General features: G+C 44.5%; 1 protein-coding gene across 2 annotated transcripts in view; it reads right to left on the bottom strand.

Moving 5' to 3' along the window:
• The window catches only part of ZSWIM5 (zinc finger SWIM-type containing 5), a 131,657-nt gene that overhangs the window by 15,585 nt on the left and 92,649 nt on the right, over positions 1-23,423 (bottom strand). For both annotated transcript variants that reach the window (XM_079980258.1, XM_079980259.1), the window contains exons 3-8: positions 16,188-16,336; positions 13,741-13,891; positions 5,371-5,550; positions 3,965-4,141; positions 914-1,060; positions 73-210 (exon numbers count right to left, since the gene is read on the bottom strand). In XM_079980258.1, the coding sequence (XP_079836384.1) occupies positions 73-210; positions 914-1,060; positions 3,965-4,141; positions 5,371-5,550; positions 13,741-13,891; positions 16,188-16,336 (942 nt within the window). The remainder of the gene's footprint in view (positions 1-72; positions 211-913; positions 1,061-3,964; positions 4,142-5,370; positions 5,551-13,740; positions 13,892-16,187; positions 16,337-23,423) is intronic.

Here is a 23,423-nt window from a genome sequence, read left to right as displayed (position 1 = left end):
AGCTCAGGGAAAGAGCAGAAACTCTGCTCTGGGCTCAGGGTTTGGCAGTCTGGGGTTCTCATATACTCATACCTGAAATTTCAAGGCAGTTTTCATCCTCTACTCGACATGCTTCTGTCAAAGTGAGAAATAAGCAACCAATGGGATTGAGGGGGTGCCCCACCCAGCTCTCCAGATTTGTGATGGTGGTTGCTCCTCTCTGCAGCAGTTCTGGAGTAGGCAAACAGAATAAGGGGAGTGGGGAGAAAATCCCACAGTAATTACTTATGATCCTTCCTTTCTGCCATAAGAGGCATAATCTCTGGTTCCATCTTCCAAGGCACAAAGTTTCACAAGCCTGGCAGAGGACACTCAAGACTCCCCTGTATACACCTCCCTTTCCATTTGCTGTGTTGGTACCATGCTCTTCCATTGTGACAAGACTGAGCTTACTATTAGGCAAGGTGAGCTGGTCACTGTCCTGGCTCCCAACCTCAGACAAAAGACTTTGACTCTCGGCTTGGGAAATTCCCAAAGTCTTTATTGGTAAAGTCAGCACAGAGTTTCAGCATCAGCTGTAAGGGCATGATAAGCAGGATGAGCAAAGCTGTTGTCCCACAACTTGATACACCCGTCCTATGGGGAGCTGTTGGATCTGTTCACCCTTGATAATGGGACCAGAATCCTACCCTCCCTCCCCCTCCATCTCAGCTGCCTCTGCCAATTCACCAGCTGCCTCTTCAGCTATCCAGGGACAGGTGCTCTCAGGAGGTGGAATGAGTCTAAAATGTTGGAAGAGGGGTTTGGGGGCTGTTGTTGTTTTACGGTTTGGAAAAGCTCTAGGCAGCTCCTGCTGGATGCTACAATGCTCATAAAAGCACCTAACTATCCTTCGATGGCCAGCCTAAACCCACAACAACAGGCCAACTCATACCTTTCTTTTGATGCTTGTATATCTCCAGCTGCCTCTGTTGTTGCAACCTCAGGGTGTTGATAATAGCCACCGTTAGACGGAGTGCTTCCTTAGGGTATCCATGGGAACGAAGGGCATCGACACGGGCACAGGCTGTGGGAACGTGTTCTGTGGCATAATACAAACAGCGTGTGCAATTAAGCTGGCAATATAGGCAAATGGTATTGTCTATGTAAGCAAATCAGGAGCTTGGGATTCAATTTCTGTATCTAAATTCTCTATTTTGTTGCCTTGTTCTTTATTAGAACCAAACCATGTGTGCATAAATATTACATGGGGTTGTTGTTTTACATAGAAGAATTTCCAAATATACAGTCATCCACCTGTAATCTGAAGTGGCAAAGACCAAGGGGGGCTGCCCTATGTTATTCTGATCACATGGTTCAGCTCCTAATCCTGCCAGCCCACAGTTGCTCCTGCCAGAAACAATAAAGGACCCACCTCTTACTTTCCAATGCAACCAAGTCCTACACCACCCATCAAGTTAAGGGGAGGGCTCAGTGGAAGAGAAGAACATGCTTCCTATGCAAAAGGCCCCAGGTTCAATCCCTGCTAGTCCTGGGAGAGACCCCCGTGTGAAACCCTGGAGAGCTGGTGCCAGTCAGTATCAACAAAGCAAAGCTGGATGGACCAGGGGTCTGACTCAGTATACAGCAGCTGCCTATATTCCATCAATTGAAACTAGTCTTTATGCAATGGCCAGACACTTTGAAGATGATGGCTGATTCCAAACAGGCAGAAATAGCATGTGGTGCATGTTGCTCCTAGGCTTCCAATTGCAGGTGAGGAATTGCATGTTAAGATGTTTCCTCATAGGAAAGACCTGTGTTTCATAGGGAAAGCTGCCAAGCAAAGGATAAGGTTTTCAGCCTGGCCTTCTCCCTGGCATGCTGGATTTCCATTGGAACAGAGGCACCTGCATCTGCTTTGTATAACTTATGCTGAAAATGTTCCCCGCATCCAGCTTCATCCTAAAAGGGCCACACTTAGCTGTTCCACCCCTCACACCTCTCTACTCTCCTTGCCTAGGAAAGACTTGCATCTCATCCTGCAACTTGGGCTCAGCTCCCTGAATCCCTCACTGGAAGCACTTCTCCACCGAGTGTGCCTTTTGCGTCATTCCTGAGGATCTCAATTACTCGGAAACAGCTTGCCCCTGTGAGCAACACCATTGTGTGGCACAGAAATTCATCTGTTCCTGCTGGTTGATCTCCACCTGAAGTCACAGTTGCTGTGGAGAGGATTGCGACTCTGAGGGAGAGGTCATAAGGGGGAACAGATGACACGCACGGGGGTCGGGGGGAAGCAACAAAGGGCCCACTCCTCCGCAAATGTCTCTGCCGTGGGGAAACGTAGAAGCCAAAGCCAGAGGAGCATGACTTCCTCTAAAGGAAGCATTTTCTACAAGGTCTCCAAAGGCCTTTAAAATGCAGCTATACTCCCTCCTCCAAATCTCCTGCTATTAAAGGCTACAGATGAGCAGAAGGCTTGAGGCACAAACATTTCAAAAAGAATCTCTAGTGATCGTGCATCATATAAAGCACGGCATCATTCAAATGCTGCTGGCAAATCAAAAGCAATTCCGTGGTGCTGCTGATGTCCTCTAGGAGGAGCTCCAAAAAAACCCAGAGAGTGGGAAGACAAGACAATAACATTTCAGAATCACAACGTGTGGGATTAATTCCTTTGGCAAGTCAGACATCTCACAAGCTAGGGAGGAATTTATGTAAACCACTGAGGGCTGAGGAGCAAGATAAAGCAAAGTTTCATCCAGAACTTTTTGTGGCTCCAGACGGTTGTTCCACATGATTCAAATGGTGCCACTCAGGATCTCATGCATTGCTATGGATGCCAGGCTGTGGTACTTGAATTGTGCCCAGGCACATCTGCTGCAAGGGATGAGACAGATGCACCCCTCAGCTTCACTGGCACGCCTTAAGATATTGCCACCCCAAGCAATCACTTGGGTTGCTGGTGCAGTTGGTTCAGCTCTGGTGGGGTGCTAGAGAGTCCCTGAACTTCAGTACTCTGAAGAGCATAGCAAATGTTGCTCTTGATGGTGCAGCCTGAGTACTCAGCTGTAGAAGCAGAGACTCTGGGAGAAACTGCAAAATTGTCTTCCTGTGATGACCACACCTATAGCACTCTGACAACATGTGACTAAGCACATCTGCAGTGTGAAGGAGTTTGGGTATCTTGGTTTTGGCCTTGCTGAGACACACACACACGAGTGTGTGTGTGTGTGTGTGTGTGTGACACTATCTTCTTCCTGTATAGCTGCTACCGCAGCTTAATGTTTGAACCATAGATGTGGAGTCTCCTGTTTAGTGTCAGGCAGATAACCATCTTTGTTGGCATTACAGCCTTGGACAAACTTCTCCAAGGCAACGGCCTTAAGTTACTGTGCAGTATAAGGCTTTCCCCATCCTGAAACAGATAAAGTTTCAAGAAATAAAGGAATTCAGTGTTGTGCTATATGACCATTCCATCAGTGCGAATATTTCTGCTTGCCAGATGGAACTATCTCCCCTCTCCTTCCCCCATGTTCTGTTTGAGGGGTTCTTCCAATCCCAACCACAAGCCAATTTAAGAGGTGCAGGGAAGGAGAGGGAGGAGACCCTGTTGCACTTGCGGGACTTGGTACACTGGCTCCTGCTAACACAACTGCTTAGATGAATCTGTCCCTTGGTATCCCAAGCAAAGGACCAGAGGCCAGGTTAGATCTCTTGGAGGCCAGGCACAAGCTTCCTGTTAAGGGACCCAAGTCTGCATAGGAAATGACTGAATGCCATAAATTCTCAGGTTCCGCAAGGTGAGTAGATGATGTGTTTTTCCCTAAAGTGACCACAAATGTGTACTTTTCTTATTTTACCAGAGTAGGATTCCAAATTTAATTTTCCAGTCATCTCTTGAGCAAACACAATACTCTTCCTTCAGCATACCGGAATCCCCAGAGTAGTGTGCTAACAAGTAAGAACATAATGGCTGCTACTAAAAAGAGTGACAACTTACCCAGCCACAAAGGCTGTCCTTGTGAGTTGAAGAGGAGGCCCTCACCCTCCCTTTGATAAGAGGGAGAGATGTAGAAGTCGCTGCTGATTATCCGCTGGAGGTGGCTATCCTGCCAGTGCAGGTCACAACCTTCGATGGCACGAGTGAACACTGTGCGTCTTGACCTTGCTAAAGAGCCTACAAGGAAATGAGCACACAGGGTAGCCAAGTGTGTTGCATGGACTTGGTTAATGTTTGCCACCATGGGTCTGACCACTGAGGTGCTCAGCCATCACCACAACAAACCACACCACAATAAGCAGAATTTCCTGTCACCATGTTTTTAAAATGTAACCATATCCAAACAAAGTAATTCACTAGAGATTTGCTACCACGCATGTCTAATATATCCCTCCTGCTTGCAGCAGGACTGCTGGCAAGCAAGGACTTGAAAATCCCAGATTGTACCACTGCTATAAATTAATTAGGGCAAATCAGCATGCATTCAATCTAAATAGCTGTCCAATTTAGAGATAGATTTGAGGCCAAAGGGTGAGGAGGGCTGACAGTTAAGGAGCTTTGGGTTTTTAATCCAAATTGTGGGAGCGTTTAATGGGAGGAGGCTTCCAATAACTAATTATGCTAAAATTGCTAAACACCCCACAAAACAAAACAGATGCAGTTTCCTCTCTCTACAAGGGTTGCAATGGACTCTTCACAATGCAAAGTACACCGCTGGTGCTGGTGCAGACTTCACCCTAAAGTTCCAGCTATACGAATGGGCTTCATCACAATGAAATGCAGCACAGGGGATATTTGAGGACACTGAAAGGATTCACTGAACTTTAACTTCTTCTTTTAAAATGTATTGGTTCTTGTTTGTAGTAGTAGTAGTATGCAAAACGACCAATCCCTCAGCAGTACCAGCCCTCCCTGGATAACCATTCCTCCCATGACCCAAACCCAGCAAGCATAGATAAAGATAAGGATAGCAAGAGAATGGATGGGATGGGGAAAGCATGAGCCACCAGAGATACCTAGAAATTGAAATGGGAAAAGTCAGTATTCCGAAAGCTCTAAGAATTCAAGCCAGGCAACATTTGCATTTCAGCAGTTTCCCTCTCAATGAGCTATTTTAAACAGAACATGTATGAAATGTGTAGTGTGGAAGAAACCCTACTGATAGGGCTGCATGTCTCCATACTGTAAACATCACCCTGGTACTTCCATAGAGGAGTCTACCAACTGGCATGCAGAGACAACAATAGGGATAATCTCTCACCTGAGCAAGCTTTTATATTTGAGCACAGTCGGGGTCTTTCCAGTTGTTTTTTGTTTGTTCACCAGCTTGTTATAACACTGGGGTTCCCCGGTGTGAAAAACATTACATAGCAGAAGACAAGACACTCTCACCCCCCCCAACTTACTTTGCCTGTGACTGGAGCTCTGAGTAAGTGCACTAGTGATGTTGGGAAGTTCATTGCCGTAATTCCCATCCTCCAGCGGGCAGACATCCATATCTCCCCACTTCCGCAGCTGTCGCAGCCAGCATCCCTTCTCTTCTAGTGTGCAGTGTGGATTTAACACCACACACACCCACAGGGCCCCTGTATGAATGAACCAGGTGCAGAAATGCAGAAGGAGTTATTCACTGCTATCTTGTGTAAGCATGCAGCAAGGTTAACCCCACATTGTTTCCCTGCCTGGGGATTTTTTTTAAAGAAACATCCACATCTTGCTTCAGGGAAATGCACTGCACATTGGAAGGGAGGATTTATAAAAGCAAATAAATAGCTAAAGTCAACATTTTTTCCATACAGAAACTCCACTGTATTCTTGAGAGATGGAAATTGGGAGACAATAATTGCATATGCATCTGAGATTATTTCGATCAGCCAGGACAAAATTCCTGTTTGAACTGCACATCAAAGACTGCTTTAAAATACTGCAGCAAGCCCAAGAGTCAGAAGTTCCGAATGATAACCTGATTTTTACCCAGTAAACGATTGCTCCACTTTAGAAAAGAAATATCACAATGGCATTTCATCTGCCATTGTTCTCCAGTCTATTTGCATTGAAGAGGTTTTTGATGTTAATTTCTGAAAACTACTCCCCCCAAACTTGAAGTTTTTCACAGCACTCTGCTGGCATAATACTCCTTACTGTGATCTTGGCATAGCTGTCAAACAAAAGAGTGTTCAGAATGCATAGAAGAGGCAAGGAAAAGATAGTTATGTAAGTTTTTGGACTACAACTCTCATCATCCCTTACCAGGAGCTGATGGGAGCTATAGCCCAGCAACATCTGGAGAGCCACAGAATAGCCACATCTGCCCTAAAGCAACATACAATGCCTCTTTGTTAATAATAATAATAGAAAGTTTTGTGGCACTTTAAAGACTAACAAATTCATTATGGCAAACGTTTTTGTGGACTGCAGTCTACTTCATTGATGCTTTTATTCTTAGTTACATGCAAAGGCAAGACAATTTCAACCATACCATACTGAAAATAGTGTCAAGCTTTTGGTCCTGTGGTACAGAGCCTTATTCCAGCCAAGGAAGAGAATTCAGCCTTCAGTGAAAGCTCTATAGCAGAAAGCTGTTTATGCCAGTCCTAAAGCACACACACACACACACATGCATGCACACACAGTTATATGTTTGATTGGGCCAATTTCACAGCCTGCAGGAGTTCTATGTAACTCAAAAACCTGCATACATTTCCACCAAGAGAACATGCTGTAAGGAAAAGGTATCATTATATCCAGAGCTAATCTTGAGCTTTGCACAACTCCAACTAAGCAGGCTGCTCTCCTCTCACAACTGGCACTGACCGGGACTCTTCCTGCTGGCTTGGGAAATTACCAATTCCACTCACAGCCAGAGACTGCAGCAGGTCTGCATAATATATGACCTACTAAGCAACACAGAGCCCACCAGCTATGTGTGGGGCTACCAGGGGCTCTGTAAACCTCTTGCACATGCCTGTTTGCTAAAACAGGAACTCTGCCAAGGACCTGGTGGGCTTCCACACACCGCTGGTGGGCTCTGTTCAGATCTGGTAGGCTGCAGGTTTGGGCTATAGGGCAGCAAAAGCCACCCATGTCTGCCCATTCTGTTTTGTTCATCTTGCCCTCACCCCCACTTGAGAGTCTGTTAATCTCCTTCTCCAGCCTTCTTTTAAGCAGCTCAGACTTTTCCACAAAGCTCTGGAGAACGAGCAGGACTTTTTTCCGCCTCCAGAGCATTCTGAACAGCAGCGGCATGGAACTGTTTGGGGGCAGTTCCTGGCATTTCCTTTTGGGGCCCAACCACAAATACAGGGCAGCCACCCTTGAACTTCTAAGAGTCTCTTTCCCTTTCCTCATACAGGGTAAAAGAGTGCAGCTCTATAGATCTGGCTTTTGAAGTCTCCCAGCCGGCAAGTCCTCCCATGGAGTTCAATGGCCTGCAGCAGGGCTGTTTCCCCAACGCTGCCAATTTAAAGAGTCAGTTCTTTTGATAAAGGGCTGGGAGAGTGCCACGATGCTCAGCATAAAGTAATTCACAGAGCTGGCTCCTGGGTGGCAGGTTTCTAAACTCTCCTTTGGGTTTATACAAAACAGCTGATCTAAACCTCAGGCTGCTGGAAGTGAATGACAGGGGATAGACCGCTCTCTAATTGTCCTGTTCTGAAATCTGATAATAGTTACTGTGTTGGGGGAGGGTAATAAGCTACACAGAATGTGTGTCATCAGCATATGACTTAACACAGAACACTGGTCAGAGCCCACTAGCATCGCGGTACTTCCTTGAAGTACTAAAGCACAAATCATTTCTGCACAATTATGTTTCTTGGACAATAAATGTATAATTTGTTATTCATTCATATCAAAGTTGTACATCTCTCTTGTGGATGCTGAAACTGCAGCAGTGCCAACTTGGAAATATGCAATGCTTCCTCAAGATACCATAGCCGACTTATAGAACCAACAAAAATAGTTTGTCAACTTGTGTGGGAACAGCAGAAACCTACATTGGCACTGTTTAGAATGTCTCTATTTCAGCAAATATCCAACTTCAACTTACAAACATTGATATTTTTATATAGACAGAAAGATGATGTTAATTATAAACCATCATAGCTATCCAGTGTGAACAAGGCTGGCTGGGCCTATGCCTTTCCTCTGGTTGTGTCCACACCAATTTGAATATCTATTTACCTCTTCATAAGAGTGCATGAATGTGCATTTTTGTAGCAGGGGACACGATGAGAAAAAGAAAGAGAGAACTTTTTTCAGGTTTGGAATGACAGAATCCAGGAGTTGGAGTGCAGAATTTGTTTCTATTTGTTTCTATGCATAGATGGCAAACTTGCATGTGAGAATTTGGTTAGCCAACTGACAAGCTACACATGTCCCTAGCATCTGCAAGACCTATTTGATGCCCACAAAAAGTGGCAGCAGGATTAACTGAGTGTATTCCATCAAATGAGTTAGATGCAAAGGATTACAAGTGATGATAGCAAACAGATCATAGTTAAGGAGACCAAACCTTAACCATGATTCCAGGTTTCCTTGGCTTAGCTGCTGCACTGTTCTAAAAAGACTAGAGAGGAACAAAGCAGGTATGAGTTCCTCTCCACGAACAAGCATCTTTTCACAGTCCTGGTAAGTCATAGCTTAGTCTACCATGACATGCAAATGAAACCACTATTACACAAGTTTGATATGCAGGAACTGTCACTGAAGTGAGACTTAGAATGCTTTGCTACCAGCAAGCAAGCAAGCAAGCAAGCAAGCAAGGGGATCAGATTGTACTTGCCCATGTTTGGTTTCTGAAAAGTGTGCAAGTAATAACAAGACATCCCTGACCTGAACTCCTGAATCTGGCGTATGTTCAATCCTCAATAGTATCCTACCTCTTGGACAATACCAATGCAAAGTAAGCTACCAGATGTCCACCTTATGTTACCTTTGATAGAGGTCCAGATGGATATGCTTTGAAGGAAATGGAATGAGAACCAGTATATTCTGTATAGTCTTTCTAGCGCAAGCCCTGACTGCTGCTGACACCATTATTTCAGAGCCTAAGAGCGACGAAAAACTGACAACCTGTATGGATGCTGTGCTTTACATGTTCTGCAGCAACTCAATCTGCAAACTAAGCTTGCTCTGCAATCTGTGGTAGCCTACAATGCTTGGCCTGTCTCTAGGTCTGCAGTCTTCAACTGCCCTCACCTAGCCTCTATATGAATGCTGAACACTTGATTATTTGGTTTAGGGGACTAAGCTTCATCTGACCAATTTTAAAGAAATGTTTTAGTTGGTTCTCATATGAATGATGAAGATCCACCCTTTCCAAAACACAGGTAGATTTTAGCTAAAGTATGTTTCTCTCTTCAGACTGAGAATTCATGGAATATGACTAATGTTATCAATGCTTGCTTGAGTTTGAGCCATTTTTAAGGTTATCACATTCATGTAAGAGCTGCCGAAAGGACATCTTAATGTGGTGTGTTTAAATGCTCCATGTCTTGTGCACCACCCAACTGTGTGGGCAAATCCTTGGAGATGTCAGTGCTGGTGTGCATGGGCACTCTATCTAATCTGAAAATGTTATACCTTGCCTTTCAGACTACTTTCCAATGACTGGGTGATATGCACGGTGTAAGCAGTATTTAAATGTTACAGCTTCACAGAAAGCACCATGGAAAAGGACACAGCAGTGTTCACATGGGAGTGGTTAAGTCTAAAATTAGCCCAAGTGGTACATATACTAAAATCCCTAGCAATCAGTACTGCTATTTATGTCACTGAACAACTGGCTTTTCCATATCACCTTGAAAAGGTGCATATATTAAAACTGTCCGTATCATCTTGAACACATGAACTTGCCTTCCAGTGCTGGTTCATCTATCAGTAATGTCCAATCCACCCAGAATAATTCCTTGTGTCCTTTTTTAACCTAGAGAGGGATCCTGTGATCTTATGAATACAAAGCACATTCTCTATTGAGCTATAGCCCCACTTAAAAATATTAAATAGACACAATCCATTTAAAACAGACACAATTCCAGAAAACTGTCTCACCGTAAACCCTTTAGCTGCACTTTATAAAAAAGCTGCTCCTTCCACTCAAAGTAGTATATTGTTACCAATGTATTTATTTATTAAATACATTTCCATAAAATCTTATAAAAAAATTCTTAGCACAACCTTCTTCTCTCTTTCAAAATCTCTCTCGCATAGGCATAAGAATACTCAACTATTGTCTATCCTTTAGATCTTTTTAAAAAAGAATTTTTATCAGGATGATAGTAGATTAAGAAAAGGAAAACTTTACCATTTTTCTCTTAAGACCACAGTTTTCCATGGCCAGGATTTCACAGATGCCTATAAGGAGTTCCACAAGGATATTATTTGTAATGGCAGAGAAAGGACTTGTCCATGCATAGAGTAGCGGCTTAGACCACCCCACCCCCCAGGCCTCACTGGTGCTGACACAAACTGAGAATGTGCCTAGAAACACACACCCAAGACCCTCCGCAATGTGCAGATGTTTCTGAGGACAGGAATCTTGAACACCACCATCATAAGGAGAGACCAGAGGTGACCACAGTGCCACTGACTGAACTGAAACCAAAACCCAAAGTCCAGATGTAATAATGCCAAACCATAATCTGGCACTACAAGAACAAGCCTTGGGCTCACACATTCCCTCCTCTTCCTCTATTGACTTGAGTCCAAACAAAATGGCAAATTATAGTTTATGGAAAACCAGGAAGTGTGGGAGGTAATTGGAGCTTGTGGAGCCTGAGGCTTGTTTGTTTTGTGTTTCATCTGAACTAAGCCTATTTCCCCCTCATTTTATTCTCTCTACCCCACCCCCCTGCAAACCTAGCCCAATCCCCAACTGTAAACAAAGGAAATACATAAACTGTCTCCAGAGAGATTAAGGTCAAGCTGTAGTCCAACTGTTTTCAATCTACTTCTCACAATTAGAATCTAATCTCCAATAGTGCACTGCAGCAATTAAAGCTCCAAAGATTCTCATGCAATGGCAATATTAGCTTTGCTCTTGTGTTTCAACTGGCAGAATAATCTGCACACACCATTTGTGCTTTAAAGAAATGTCTGACGTTACTGGGAATAAAAGCCCTCATTTCTGTGAACCATGGATCTGAATACCAGTTGCTGGAAAGCAAGATGCAAAGAGGGCTATTGAGCTCATGTCTTGCTTTTGGGCTTCCCAAGCTAGATGAACCTTTGCTGATGCTGTTATGCTTAACATAGATCTCAGTTCACACTGCAAACTAGATAGAGGTTTTCAAGTGAATAATTCAGCCTGAGCTTGAAAGCATGTAGTTCAGGACGGCCAGCTTTCTTCTTCCTGCAAAGATCAGTAAGGCCTTTCTGGAATATAAAAGAATGCTTTCTAACTTGGTGCCCCCCCAACCTATAAAGGAAAAGGTTGAAGTGCCTTACTGAGGGGCAGTGGACCAGTGTTGTTTGCAGCCTTTAAATTCTTTGGCTCTGGAGAGAAGGAATACATAATTTGAAAAGGTCCATAAGAGGCAGAAAAGGTCTAAGGAGCAGGGGTGGGGCAGCCTTGCTCCACAAACCATTATTTGGCATTACATGAATGAGCCTCTGGCTCACACATTCCCTCCTCTCTTGATGGTGCTTGCCTCTCTCTTTATGTTTAAATGGTTGGGCAAGCACGCGCGCACGCACCCCCCCCCCCACAGCAATGGCATAGTGGGGGAAGCACTCAGCCTCCAAATAAGGAGAAGAAGCCTATGCTGTTTGTCACCTAACTGATGTTGTGAGCATGATTTAATATGTACCTGCAACACTCTTGCGACCATGCTCCACACAGCCCAAACAGACATGGCAGCTGGGGTGGGGGGTTGAGGATAGGAATTGTCTGGCTTGCCCAAAAGAAGGGAGAATGACAATCTGCAAACCATCTCTAAAAGGTAGCAATGCATAGTTTAAACCAGAAGTGCAATGAACAGTTTCTTCAATCCTCATTATACCTTTCCATACAGATAACCCAGACTGCTTTGGGCTGACAGGTTTGCGGTCCCACTTATGAAGTGTTGCTTCCACAGGATTTTGCTGGATCTGGCACAAACCTTGAAAGACAGGCTTTCTCTCATGAATGCAAAGAAAACCCTGAAAACATGTAGGCAGTATAAGCTAAAGGCTTAGAAACAAATTGTGAAAGGGGAGTCGACTTCAGAGCTCTCTTTGGGGGTCAGGGGGCACATATTTCCTTGCTCCAGGACTCCCAGTCCTTCTTTCCCTTGCCTCTCTGTGTCCCCCTCTTTTACTGCTATCCCAGGCAAGATTATACATGAAAATATACACATTTATACTGACGAGTTGCATTGAGTATTCCGATATACAGAGCTGCACTCATGGTCTCTCTCTCTTTCTCTCTGTTAAAGATCAAACACAGTGCTGGGTTCAGCCTGGCAACAATATTCCTCTCATCACCTCTAACGGTACAAACTCGGCTGTACTTCAGGCCTGGGCTGCAGCACTATTTTCATTTCAAATCTGGATCAAACACTACTCAATTTGGCCGATAGAAACAGCAAGCTTCTTGGCTTGCAGGATAAATACTAGCTGCCCTGAAAGATATAGCAGTTGCATTTGGACATCATAATAAACACGGTTTATTTGATCAACTTTATTATGACAGGAACAATCCACAGTTCGGGTTCACACACTCCCCATTACTAGCAGTCATGAAGAGCTTGGAAGCTTCACTTTTGTTTCAGATTAACCAAAACTTGCCATTTTGTCCCAAACTGACAAATTGTGGTTAATCCTAACCATGGTTTGTTTGAGACAAGCCCACTTCAAAGCATTGGTTAAACTGCAGTTAGTGAAAAATGGAAGCTGAAGCTTCCAATCTCTTTCTTGCAGCCCAGCCAGGCGGGGGTAGGGCAAGGGGAAAGAGTGCTAAAGGCTCACTGCAGCTCTTTCTCATCAAGATAAACCATGGTTTATTGTGACATCCAAACTCAACCACCATCTCCCAAATAAAAGGCTATGGCAGATTGTCTTGGAATATAAATCTCTTCCCCAGTTTTCAGCCACAAGCAAAGTTCAAAGAGGCTGTTTGCATGGCAGCCTACAGGCCTCTATTACGCTAACTGACAGTGGCAGGCACTTGCCCTGGCTGCTAAAAGGCAAAGATGTGGCCTGCAGGCAAGCTAGCTTTCTGTGCATTACTCATTTCCTATACAGATAAAGAACATGAGGGCAAAAGTTTCTCCAAACTCAGATATTAAATTGCAAGACAAGCCTGTGAAAAGGGGACGGGGACAACCATATCTTGGGGAGGCACCATAGTTTTAGAGCATATGCTTTGCATAAAAAGCTCCCACATTCAATTGCTGGCATTTCCAATTAAATTAGAATCTGGCAGATGATGAGAAAAAGGCTTCTGTCGGAGACCCTGGATAGCTGCGGAGAATACGAAGCTAGTTGGACAAAGAAACTGACCTGGTATCAGGAAGTTTCCTGTGTCGCTAAATCTGAAGGGAAAAGTTTACTTCTTGAATCAACTTCCCTCAAAATAATTCTTTCTCTCATGTACACAGTTGCCTATGGAATGCTCATTCCTACCTCTGTACAGTTTCTAGCTGCCTCCAGAAGCCACTTGCCCAGAGCAGACCAGCAAGTGTCATGCAGCCCATCAGACATGTTTTCCACAAGGACTCATTCTAGCTTCTCCCATCACAAATGGTTGTACAAACTGGCCTCTCTCTAATGGGACGCACAGAGACACGGAAACTCACCTAGCTCATCCCAAAGCTGTCGGCATTTGTCCGTCATGCCAGTTCCCTGCTGTCTCCAGAGAGCAAGCCGTGGATCTGCCATGAACTGTTCAGTTATTAGTGTAAGCATCCTGGCTCCATTGGAATCTCTCATGCGCAGCATTTCACGGACCTAAGGCAGCGGAGGAAAAGAGGTGTTATTTCAGTTACATGCAGAATGCATTTAGAGATGGGAACTATATTTTGCATGCCTGTGGAACTACATACTTCTGTGGGCCAACATGCTACCTTAAATAGTTGTGAAGACATATCACTAAGAAGCAAGCCTCATCTAACCTGAGTCTATTCAGGTCTCGGCCCAGTATACCTGAAGGAGCGTTTCCACCCCCATCGTTCTGCCTGGACACTGAGATCCAGCGCCAAGGGCCTTCTGGTGGTTCCATTACGGCAAGAAGCAAAGCTATAGGGAACCAGGCAGAGAGCCTTCTTGGTAGTGGCGTCTGTCCTGTGGAACGCCCTCCCATCAGATGTCAAAGAGATAAACAACTACCTGACATTTAGAAGACATCTGAAGGCAGCCCTGTTTAGGGAAGTTTTTAATGTGTGACATTTTTTTGTATTTTAATCTTTGTTGGAAACCACTCAGAGTGGCTGGGGAAACCCAGCCAGATGGGCGGGGTACAAATAAATTATTATTATTATTATTATTATTATTATTATTATTATTATTATTATTAAAGGGCAGCTGGACAATCCAAACTAGGAAATCTCTCCCTTGAGAATCAAGAGAGAGGCACAATCTGACTTCAACAGACAAAATCTATCATTTATCGACTCCTAGGACGTTCCTGCTTTGAAAACTGGCCTATTTCTTTTGCCTCACCCTCATTCCCCACTTAGCTACCTGCAAGAAGAAAGTAAACGGAGCAGTTTCGGCTCCATGGTCTCATTTCTAAGGGTGGCTTTGCTTCATTCTCTACAATGCAATGATTAAACAGGAAGTATGAGAAGCAGCGTGGAAGACCTGCACAGTGGGAGAGTTTGGATAATCATATCTTGGCTTAATAAGCCAAGATACGGATGAGGCATTCCCTCCAAAGCATGAGTAAACAAACCAGGAAGTTTCCCATTCAATATAGTTTCCCATTTCATCTAAACAGGAAAACTACAGTCAACACCTTTGGAACAAGTCAAGATATTAAGCCGACTTCACTGGGAAAGAAAATCCCTAAGAGTTGAATGAACAAATCTAAGTTCAGTTTCAAGTATTGTTGCTGATTCAGCAACATGGTGCAATACAGGAAAAAGAATGGGCTCTGGTTGAAGGAAGGAGATTCAAATGGATAAAACCTAGCAAAGGCACCATGCTAGAAGGAGAAGAGGAACCTTTGAAAGTGGAGGGCCTTCCTTGCCACCACAGCACTGGGCTGGCAGGAGCTCCTCATACCCCAGTGTTTCAATGGGAGGGGAAACTGCTCTCTCTGCTCTTCAGAGTTCGCTCTCTGAAAACTGATCTTTGAAGAGCACATATAGTGTTTTTCTCTTCATAGCACCTTGGGGACTGCAATGGAGAGGACCACTCCCAACTTCTCTGCTGACTGGCAGAAGTGCAGGGATGGGCTATGTCTGCCAGATCCATACACCAATAGATAATTCCAGGACTACATCATCATCTATCTAAAAACGTACCAAAAAATTGACTGTTTTCTTTCTACCACCAACTAAGGGCTCTGTCATCCCAGTTTTTTAGAACAACAGAAAAGGTATGTGTATGTAATGTATGTGTGCTACACATTCATTAACTCAAAATGACCTGAATATCATACATCAGGCATGTCAAACTCCCAAGAGACTGTGATCTACTCCCAGTATAAAAAAACTGGCAGTGATCTACCCATTGTCATTGCAGGGAGAGGAGCATGCGTGGCGTGGATGGACTGCCCAGAGTTGTTGAGCTTTCCCCCCGTAACTTTTTGTACATGATATGGATCCCACAATCTACCAGGATCAGCTGGGGATATACCGGTAGATCACGATCTACTGGTTGGACATCCCTGTCATACATGATATAATGCACTTGTGATATCAGTGTTTGGCGATGGCAGGGATATCTAAGCCAGGGATAAGTTGGGTATGTCATGATGTGGTGAAGCTATCAACAGCCTTAGTTCCCATATTACTTAGTGGCTACATTTATTTATTTCATAGGATTAAAATAAGTTGATTTATGTTCCTTTGCGTGGACCTTTCTAGTGACAAACTAGCAAGGGGCACCATGCTTCCTATAGTATGCAATCTAAGCCATGCCAATGCCTGTAAAAGGAGTAAAATAAGTGATCTGAAAAGCACCAGAAGTTGATTTCTGGAGCTCCTAAGGACAGCATCTGCAAAGTGAAGGAGCACTATAAGACGTCAAGCCACATGGATGCAGAGCTTTTGGGGGAGGGAAGAACAAAGCCACACCTCACCTTAGCAAACATGGAATTGAGTTGCTTTCCAGAGCCATAATACCCTCCTTGGGAGAGGAACAGCTTCACCTGCTCTCGAACCTGTTCCTCATCCAAATGCCAGCAATTCTCGTCATCGATGCTTGCCCCTGCAGTGGGGTCTGGCGCACCTGTGGCAAGAGAAGCCCAGCTATTAAAAGAAACCATGTCCAGAGGAATCAGTCCATCCTGCCATGTAAATTTGTTATGAGGATACCTTCTATTGCATTCAAAACAGGAATTGAGAACCATTCTCTTATGCAAACCAGTACTACAATATTTCTGCAGTTAATTTTTGTTTTCACTAAAGAACAAGCATCATTGCAGTGTAGGGGCATTGGAGCCAAATAGGAAGCAGACACACCAGCTTATAATAAGTGACCCATAATGAAGGAATGATAAGACCAAACAATACTAGAGGATAAAATTTCAGTTACTTGCTATCATTATAGGTATGACCCTTACAGTGCTATTAATCATTTGTTCTTAAACCCAGCAGCTCATGAAATGAGCTAGGATAACTGTCAGTGCTAGACCCGTCTGAGCTCCCAAGAGCTTTAAAACATACTACTTTAGGCTGAAGACCCACATCTGCCATGTAGTGATCCCCTAGACCAGGGGTCTGCAACCCGCGGTTCCGGAGCCGCATGTGGCTCTTTTACACCTTTGCCGCAGCTCCGGGATGGATACTAGCGAGGGGAGGAGGCGCATTGTGCGCCCCGACACTCCCCACTGTGGCGGGCGCTGTACTGGCTGTGACGTCGCATGGGGGCGGTGCGTGCGTTAGTCATGCACCTTCCCGACGTCACCTTCCCGCCCGCCCGCCTGCCCGCTACATTGTAAGGGGCATGTACGCTGGTCACTGCATTGAAAGGGGGCATGTACGCTGGTCACTGTTTTGAAGGGGAGTGAAGAACACACACAAAAAAAGGTAACTTGTTAATTTAACGTTTATTTCTATGAGGAGGAGTAATTCTGAGGGGTCAAACAAAGAAATAATTAAAAAGTGACAAAAAAGTTATTTTTATAATGACGAGTTTTGCGGCTCCCAGTTTTTTTTTCTTCGGAAACGGGTCCAAGTGGCTCTTTTTGTCTTAAAGGTTGCAGACCCCTGCCCTAGACTCAGCGAACAGTCTGGATGACATACACTCCATATTTGTCCATCTTCTGGTGCTGATCCATGCCCAGCTTTTCTTGTGTACATATCAGCAGAGAGAAACCATGTTTCTAAAACAGTGCAATTCTCTCTTCCAGGCAATGAACACATACTGTACAAGCAACCATCAGCTGCTGGGTCCAGGGAATCTAGTGAGCTTGAAAGAAGGTTAGGAGATGTCCATGCAGAAGACATGCAATATCCAAGGAATAATTTAATCCTAGCTAATGGACTGGGCCTTCAACTTCCAGGAAGGCTCAATTGGGAGCTATGTGAAGCAGTTCCAGGATCACAAACTAAGACAGAAATGCACTGTAAGGGCAATGATTGCAGGGCCACATTATTCAATCACTTATGGATTACCTTTTCCCCAGAATGAACAAAATTACTACCTTTGGTACACATATGGCTGTGGCTAATGGTGACTTAACAGACAGGCATCACCAGGATGGCCGACAGTTTAACGCATAGGGCACTAAACCAATATCCAGGCTGACTAGAGTGCAAGTCAACCCCAAGTGATATAAGTAGACACAGATGCCTTTATACCACTTTAGGCAACAGCAAGCTTCTAAAGTACCTTTGCAACAACCAACCATCAAATGAAAAAATGCAATTCAGTGGGGTGGGGCTTAATCTTCTTTTCCCTAAACTGGTGTTAAAAAACAAGCTGCTTCCTGAATATCTATGGTATATGGTAAGAATGTTCATGGCTCAGCTACTTGCTGATAGATGGGAAATTCTATTCCCCCCTTCATCCAGCAGCAGGAAAGAACAGAAGGAAACAACAGACAAATTTCTGGTTTGCCAGGCAAAGCCTCCTACTTCTGGAAAGTCTGAGGCCCCACGCATGCGTGTGACCAGTGTGTGTGTGCGTGCACGCATGCATGCATGCACGCCTGCTTGCATAGTTCTGAGTGCATTCAGGAAGGAATCACTGAGACTACCGGACCCTGGAATTGTGACTTATTTTGCACTGACTTAGGAGAATCATCTTGCTTTGGCTACTGTTTAAGAGGTTTCACATCTCTGGAGCATCTGGAGACTGGTAAGATTTTGTTTTGCAGGTAACTCTCCTCCTATGTAATGCTCACTCTAAGGAACGGGAGCCAGACTCTTTAATGGCTCATCTGGAATGTTTTATTAAGAGAGAATAATCATGCCCTAAAGAACAGGCTTCTGTTTTCCTTTCTCAGAGCCTCGTGTCTTCCCGTTTTAAGTTTCTCAATATAGTTCTGATTAGTTCCTCCCCATCCTCACACATTCAGTGTCTTTTACTCTTCATGCTTATATTCAGGAATGCTGCAAGGCATGCAATTGGTTTGCAAAAGCAGCTGGTAGCCCAGTTGATGTGCCTTGCACAATTAAATGCAGAGGATGCCACAAGACTGAAAGGAAATTCTTGTAGAGTCAAAAGAAGTTGAGCTTAAAACTGAGAGATGCAGAGTTTACCAGCTTTCCTTCCTCCCTTTGAAGCTATGGGGGTGGGGGGGGGAATAGCTTGCACTTGGAGAGGACAAAGCAATATTTATGAAGCACTCTGTTGTAGAGCACTCCCGTGAAATTAGAAAGCATTCTGCATTGTCGTGTTGCAGTCAATTTGCACAAGCCAGGAAAAAAATAGATTCTATTTTCAAACCTTTGAAATGCTTCAAAGGCAGCTTTGTGAAGAGCTGAACAATGCTTCTACTTTGTAGAAATTATCAGCATCTCTGCATCTGGATGCTTGACATTAGATAAAAAAAAAAACCCAAGTTCCCTACACCAGACTGTCTCTGTGCACAGAAAAAGCTGGGTGAAAAACTGTGACAATGAAAAATCATGGTGCCTGGAGCATGCTCTGTTGAACTTTAACCCACTTGCCTCATGCTTATTACTACACTTCAGTGAGTAAAGGGGTCATTGCTGGAACAGCAAGGCATGGGCAGCAGAAGGAAAGGAAATAGCTACTGCACTTCCAGTTCAGTCTAGTGACTCTAGTCCACTAGAATTGTGCTTGGTCTTGTCAGTAAAGGTTTACCCCCATTCAGAGATCACATGTTAAGAAATCTGCCCTGATCCTAGTCCAGATGATGGGTGGGAGACTAACAATGTCCTGCAGGAGCTCCACTCTTACTCTGCCACACCCTTTTATGGGCCAAGGAGCAGCCTAGGTGGTGCAACAAAGCCACTTTCCTGACACAGGTGCTACTGGCACCTACTGGGGCAGAGCAGTGGTGAGGTTGGAGCTGTGCAGGAGCACGGGCAGAGCCAATCTAGTTGCTTCCGTTGGTTCGGCTGCACAGTCCCAACTTCCCTGCTGCCCTTCCCTGTCCCAGTAAGCAGCCCTGTCCTGCCACTCCTGCATGGGCTCAGTGGCAGCTGGCATTTTCAAGCCCTGGAGGAGCCAAGATGTTGCTCAGGGAACCAAGGCAATGAAGAGCCAGGATGCAGCTTAAACTACTGAATATAGATTTAGTTTCATTTTCACATTTTATATTTTGAGCCTGATATTAATTAAACTGCAATTAAGGCAGGGGGTGAATCTAATTACCAATCAGTGAATTTGCTTATCAGAGATTCATAAAAGAATGCTTTAATAGGAGGCTCCGTTACACGACACAGATGAAAATAATGTGCTATAAATTACACTGGAAAAACGGATACACATTTCAGACTAAACAACAGAATTTGCAATATGCTCAAATATTAATAAGATGTACTGTCATATTCCTTTTGCCAATATTAACATGCTGTTAAGCCAATCAGTGGCACACGGTAACACGTGGAAGACAATGGGCAATTGTCTCATCTTAGCTCCAAACTGATTGAGGATTGAACAAAGAGAAGGCCTTGAGACCCCTTAAACTGTCACTCATACAGCAGCAACATTGCTACCTTCAAAATCTGGTCTCAGATCAGCTTTACAGACATTCTCCTGGGGGCTGTTTACACAATGATTTTTTTTCAGAGATAACAACCCCTAAAGCTTCAGCCTCAGCCTTGCGCACAGAACTCACAAGGTTGAAGTGACTTAAAAGTGAGGTGCCTGGAATAATGTGAGGTGTTTTCCTCACCTTGGCATGTTCTATCACTTTTCTTGCAGCAATCTGCCACATAAACATTGCCATGGTCAGTACCTGCACAGCATAAGAATCGTAAAGAAGAGATGCACAGAAAACCTGATATACTCAGTCTGGCAACCTGCATGGATCTCCAAAGCAATAATAGAGGAACCAAAGCTGAGTTTATCCATTCAATATATAAAAAAATCTTAATAAGAGATTCTATCCTACTGTGTAAACAAGCTCTAGGATAAAGACAAGCATTTCCCTTTCTGTCCCATATGAAAAGATGCTCCAAACTTACTGCAGAGCATTTACAACTAGACATGTCAGGCAAGCTTCACCTCAAACAGGTTGCATTTGTACTAGATGCTGGTGTATTGGGGCAGATATAGACCTTAGTAACATTTGATTAAGGATTACTGTAAGGTAAAAGTAATCACTGAAAGTAGAACTTTGCTAAATCAGGTACCACATTTAAGAAAGTCCAGTTCTGGCAAGTGGCAAGTGGCTAGCCAAATCACAGACTTGAGATGAATATTTAAACCCTGATTAGCTTGACTAACGATCGCTACAGAACTCTTAAGTCAGTACCTCAAGTGCTTCTGCTGGGGAGCTCATGAGAAATTCATACGACTTCCTTGTGAGCTCATGCTTTCTACCTAAAATGGCCCTTACCTGACCCTCTTCCTCCTTAATGGCAGCTCTCCAGTGGATGCACATGGTAAGGGATGGTTTAAACCTAAAGCCACGTGACAGGAATGGAGCAGAGAAAGCAGGGGAAGCATGGCTGGAGAAATTAAAAAAATTCAAAGAGCAACACCAAATATTTCGCCTCTTCCCGCGCGTATCACCTCTGCTTTTCCTGCCCTGGAGCAGCCGTTCTCACATAAAGCCCCTTCCTCTCTCCTCATAGGGGAGAACCCCTTGAACATAGTTTTCACACTGTCCCACCACATGATGTAAGGGAAGGTGGTGAAGGTTCACCTAGGGCAGGGGTCTGCAACCTTTAAGACAAAAAGAGCCACTTGGACCCGTTTCCGAAGAAAAAAAAACTGGGAGCCGCAAACATGCGCACCGCTGCCCTCCAATCTGACAGCGGGCGGGAAGGTGACATCGGGACGGTGCGTGACTAACGCATGCACTGCCCCCATGCAACGTCACAGCCAGTACAGCGCCCGCCACAGTGGGGAGTGTCGGGGCGCACAATGCGCCTCCTCCCCTCGCTAGTATCTGCCCCAGAGCCGCGGCAAAGGTGTAAAAGAGCCACATGCGGCTCCGGAGCCGCGGGTTGCTGACCCCTGACCTAGGGTGTTAGTTTGAGTGGTGGTGGTGGGGTAGTGTACCATAAAGGGGAGGGGCGATAATGATGAATGGCATCCTTCAGACAGAGCTCTTGCAGCAGGTGATGCCTACAGGGAAACGAGAAACACATTGGTGAGAGCAGGAAGGTATACCATAGAATGAATCCATCAATGATTGGGAGGGTGAAGCAAGTACAATATGCGGCAAACAAAACCCATTGCTGATAACAGCAGGCCCATCGCTCAACCACAGGATGCACCTTATACCTTCAGAGCCATTTTCAGCCTGCAACAATGTCAGATACAGAATATAGGTAAATGGATGTGTTACAAGTTCATGGAATGGAAAAGCATAAAATGGAATACTGCAAATAAATCAGTTCATTTCCAAACTAGAACAAGCCTAAGTAACAAAGGCTTCATCTGCAACTCACTTTTTGTCCCTCTTACATCTGAACTGATGTGGCACCAACACTGCAAACAACAGGACCAAACATGCATCCCTGAAGACCTTGTCCAACATCACAAGTGGAGATACACAGGGTCAGCTGGAGTCAAGGATCAGAATCCAGGGAACTCTACATGCCTGGGAATCTGAACTGACCAAGGAAAGTGCACATATAACTTAAAACATTTACAAGTAAGAAATCTGTACATGGTCAGAGTGCAGAAGGAAACTGGCAAGCAGCTGTGTGAGGTTTAATTCCTGCCAGCAGAATTGCTCCCTTTGGGTATTTGACAGCAAGCATCCTTAACCCAAGGATCCTTTTGTTCAATGTTTGTATATTTTCCATACTTCACATTCCCCAGTGTGCTCTCATGATGGAATTCCAGTTAGCCAGTGTACCCATGTTTACATTGCTGATTAAGCTAATAAGACATACTGGACTTGGCAAGAGATGCTCCTGAAGTTTGAGCCATTAACCATACAAGTCAGCTCAGGGGACAGATGATACATCTCAAGTTCTCTGGGCCATGTTTGAATGATGGTATGCAAAGGAGAAGTCCATTGATTTAGGATTTGTTTCTTCCTAATCAATGCCAAGGCATGAGGGATCTTTAATCCTACCCTGGGAAGCATGTTTTGTGTGTCATCAACTAGGATCAAGGATACAGGGGCTCTGCATTTGGCAGTTAGAAAGCAAAACATGTTTCAGAGAAGATGCTGTGAATATGAGCTGTTTTGTCATCTCAGAATAATTAGTTAGATCTAAACTGAGGGGGGTTTTTTAGTCACTCCTCCTCACTTCAAAATATCTACAAATAGAAACAACATTGTTTCCTAGTTTTTGAGTATCACAGTCGAAAAGCCTCTGGGTGCCTTCTGCTAGCACTCAGGCAGCTGACAAATCCCCACACGCTAATATGCTCAGGCACCAGATTTTTAAACCACAGTGGCTATGGATCTGAAAGTTATCAACACCCTTTGAATCCTGGACTGTCTGCCCCACTGCAGGATCACACACTGTAAAGATACATTGATCTAAACCCTGAGAAAGGATACTTGAGACCAGGGATTGACATGTTGGTATCCATCTGTCTCGAGAGACAATGGAGTGCACCTCTGGGGGTGAAGTCAAGCCACTTTGTTAGCACCACCAAAGTGACCTTCCCAGGGCACAAGCCTGGGCAGTGTACCTGGAGATCCTGGGCTCCCCAGACAACTCTTGCCTTGCTAATGTGGTCCAAAGGAAAGCAGAGCATGATGTTTGGC

This window comes from Podarcis cretensis (assembly GCF_951804945.1).
Source record: "Podarcis cretensis genome assembly, chromosome: 6".
Taxonomy (NCBI): Eukaryota; Metazoa; Chordata; class Lepidosauria; order Squamata; family Lacertidae; genus Podarcis; species Podarcis cretensis.
This window is presented reverse-complemented; position numbering and strand designations above follow the sequence as displayed.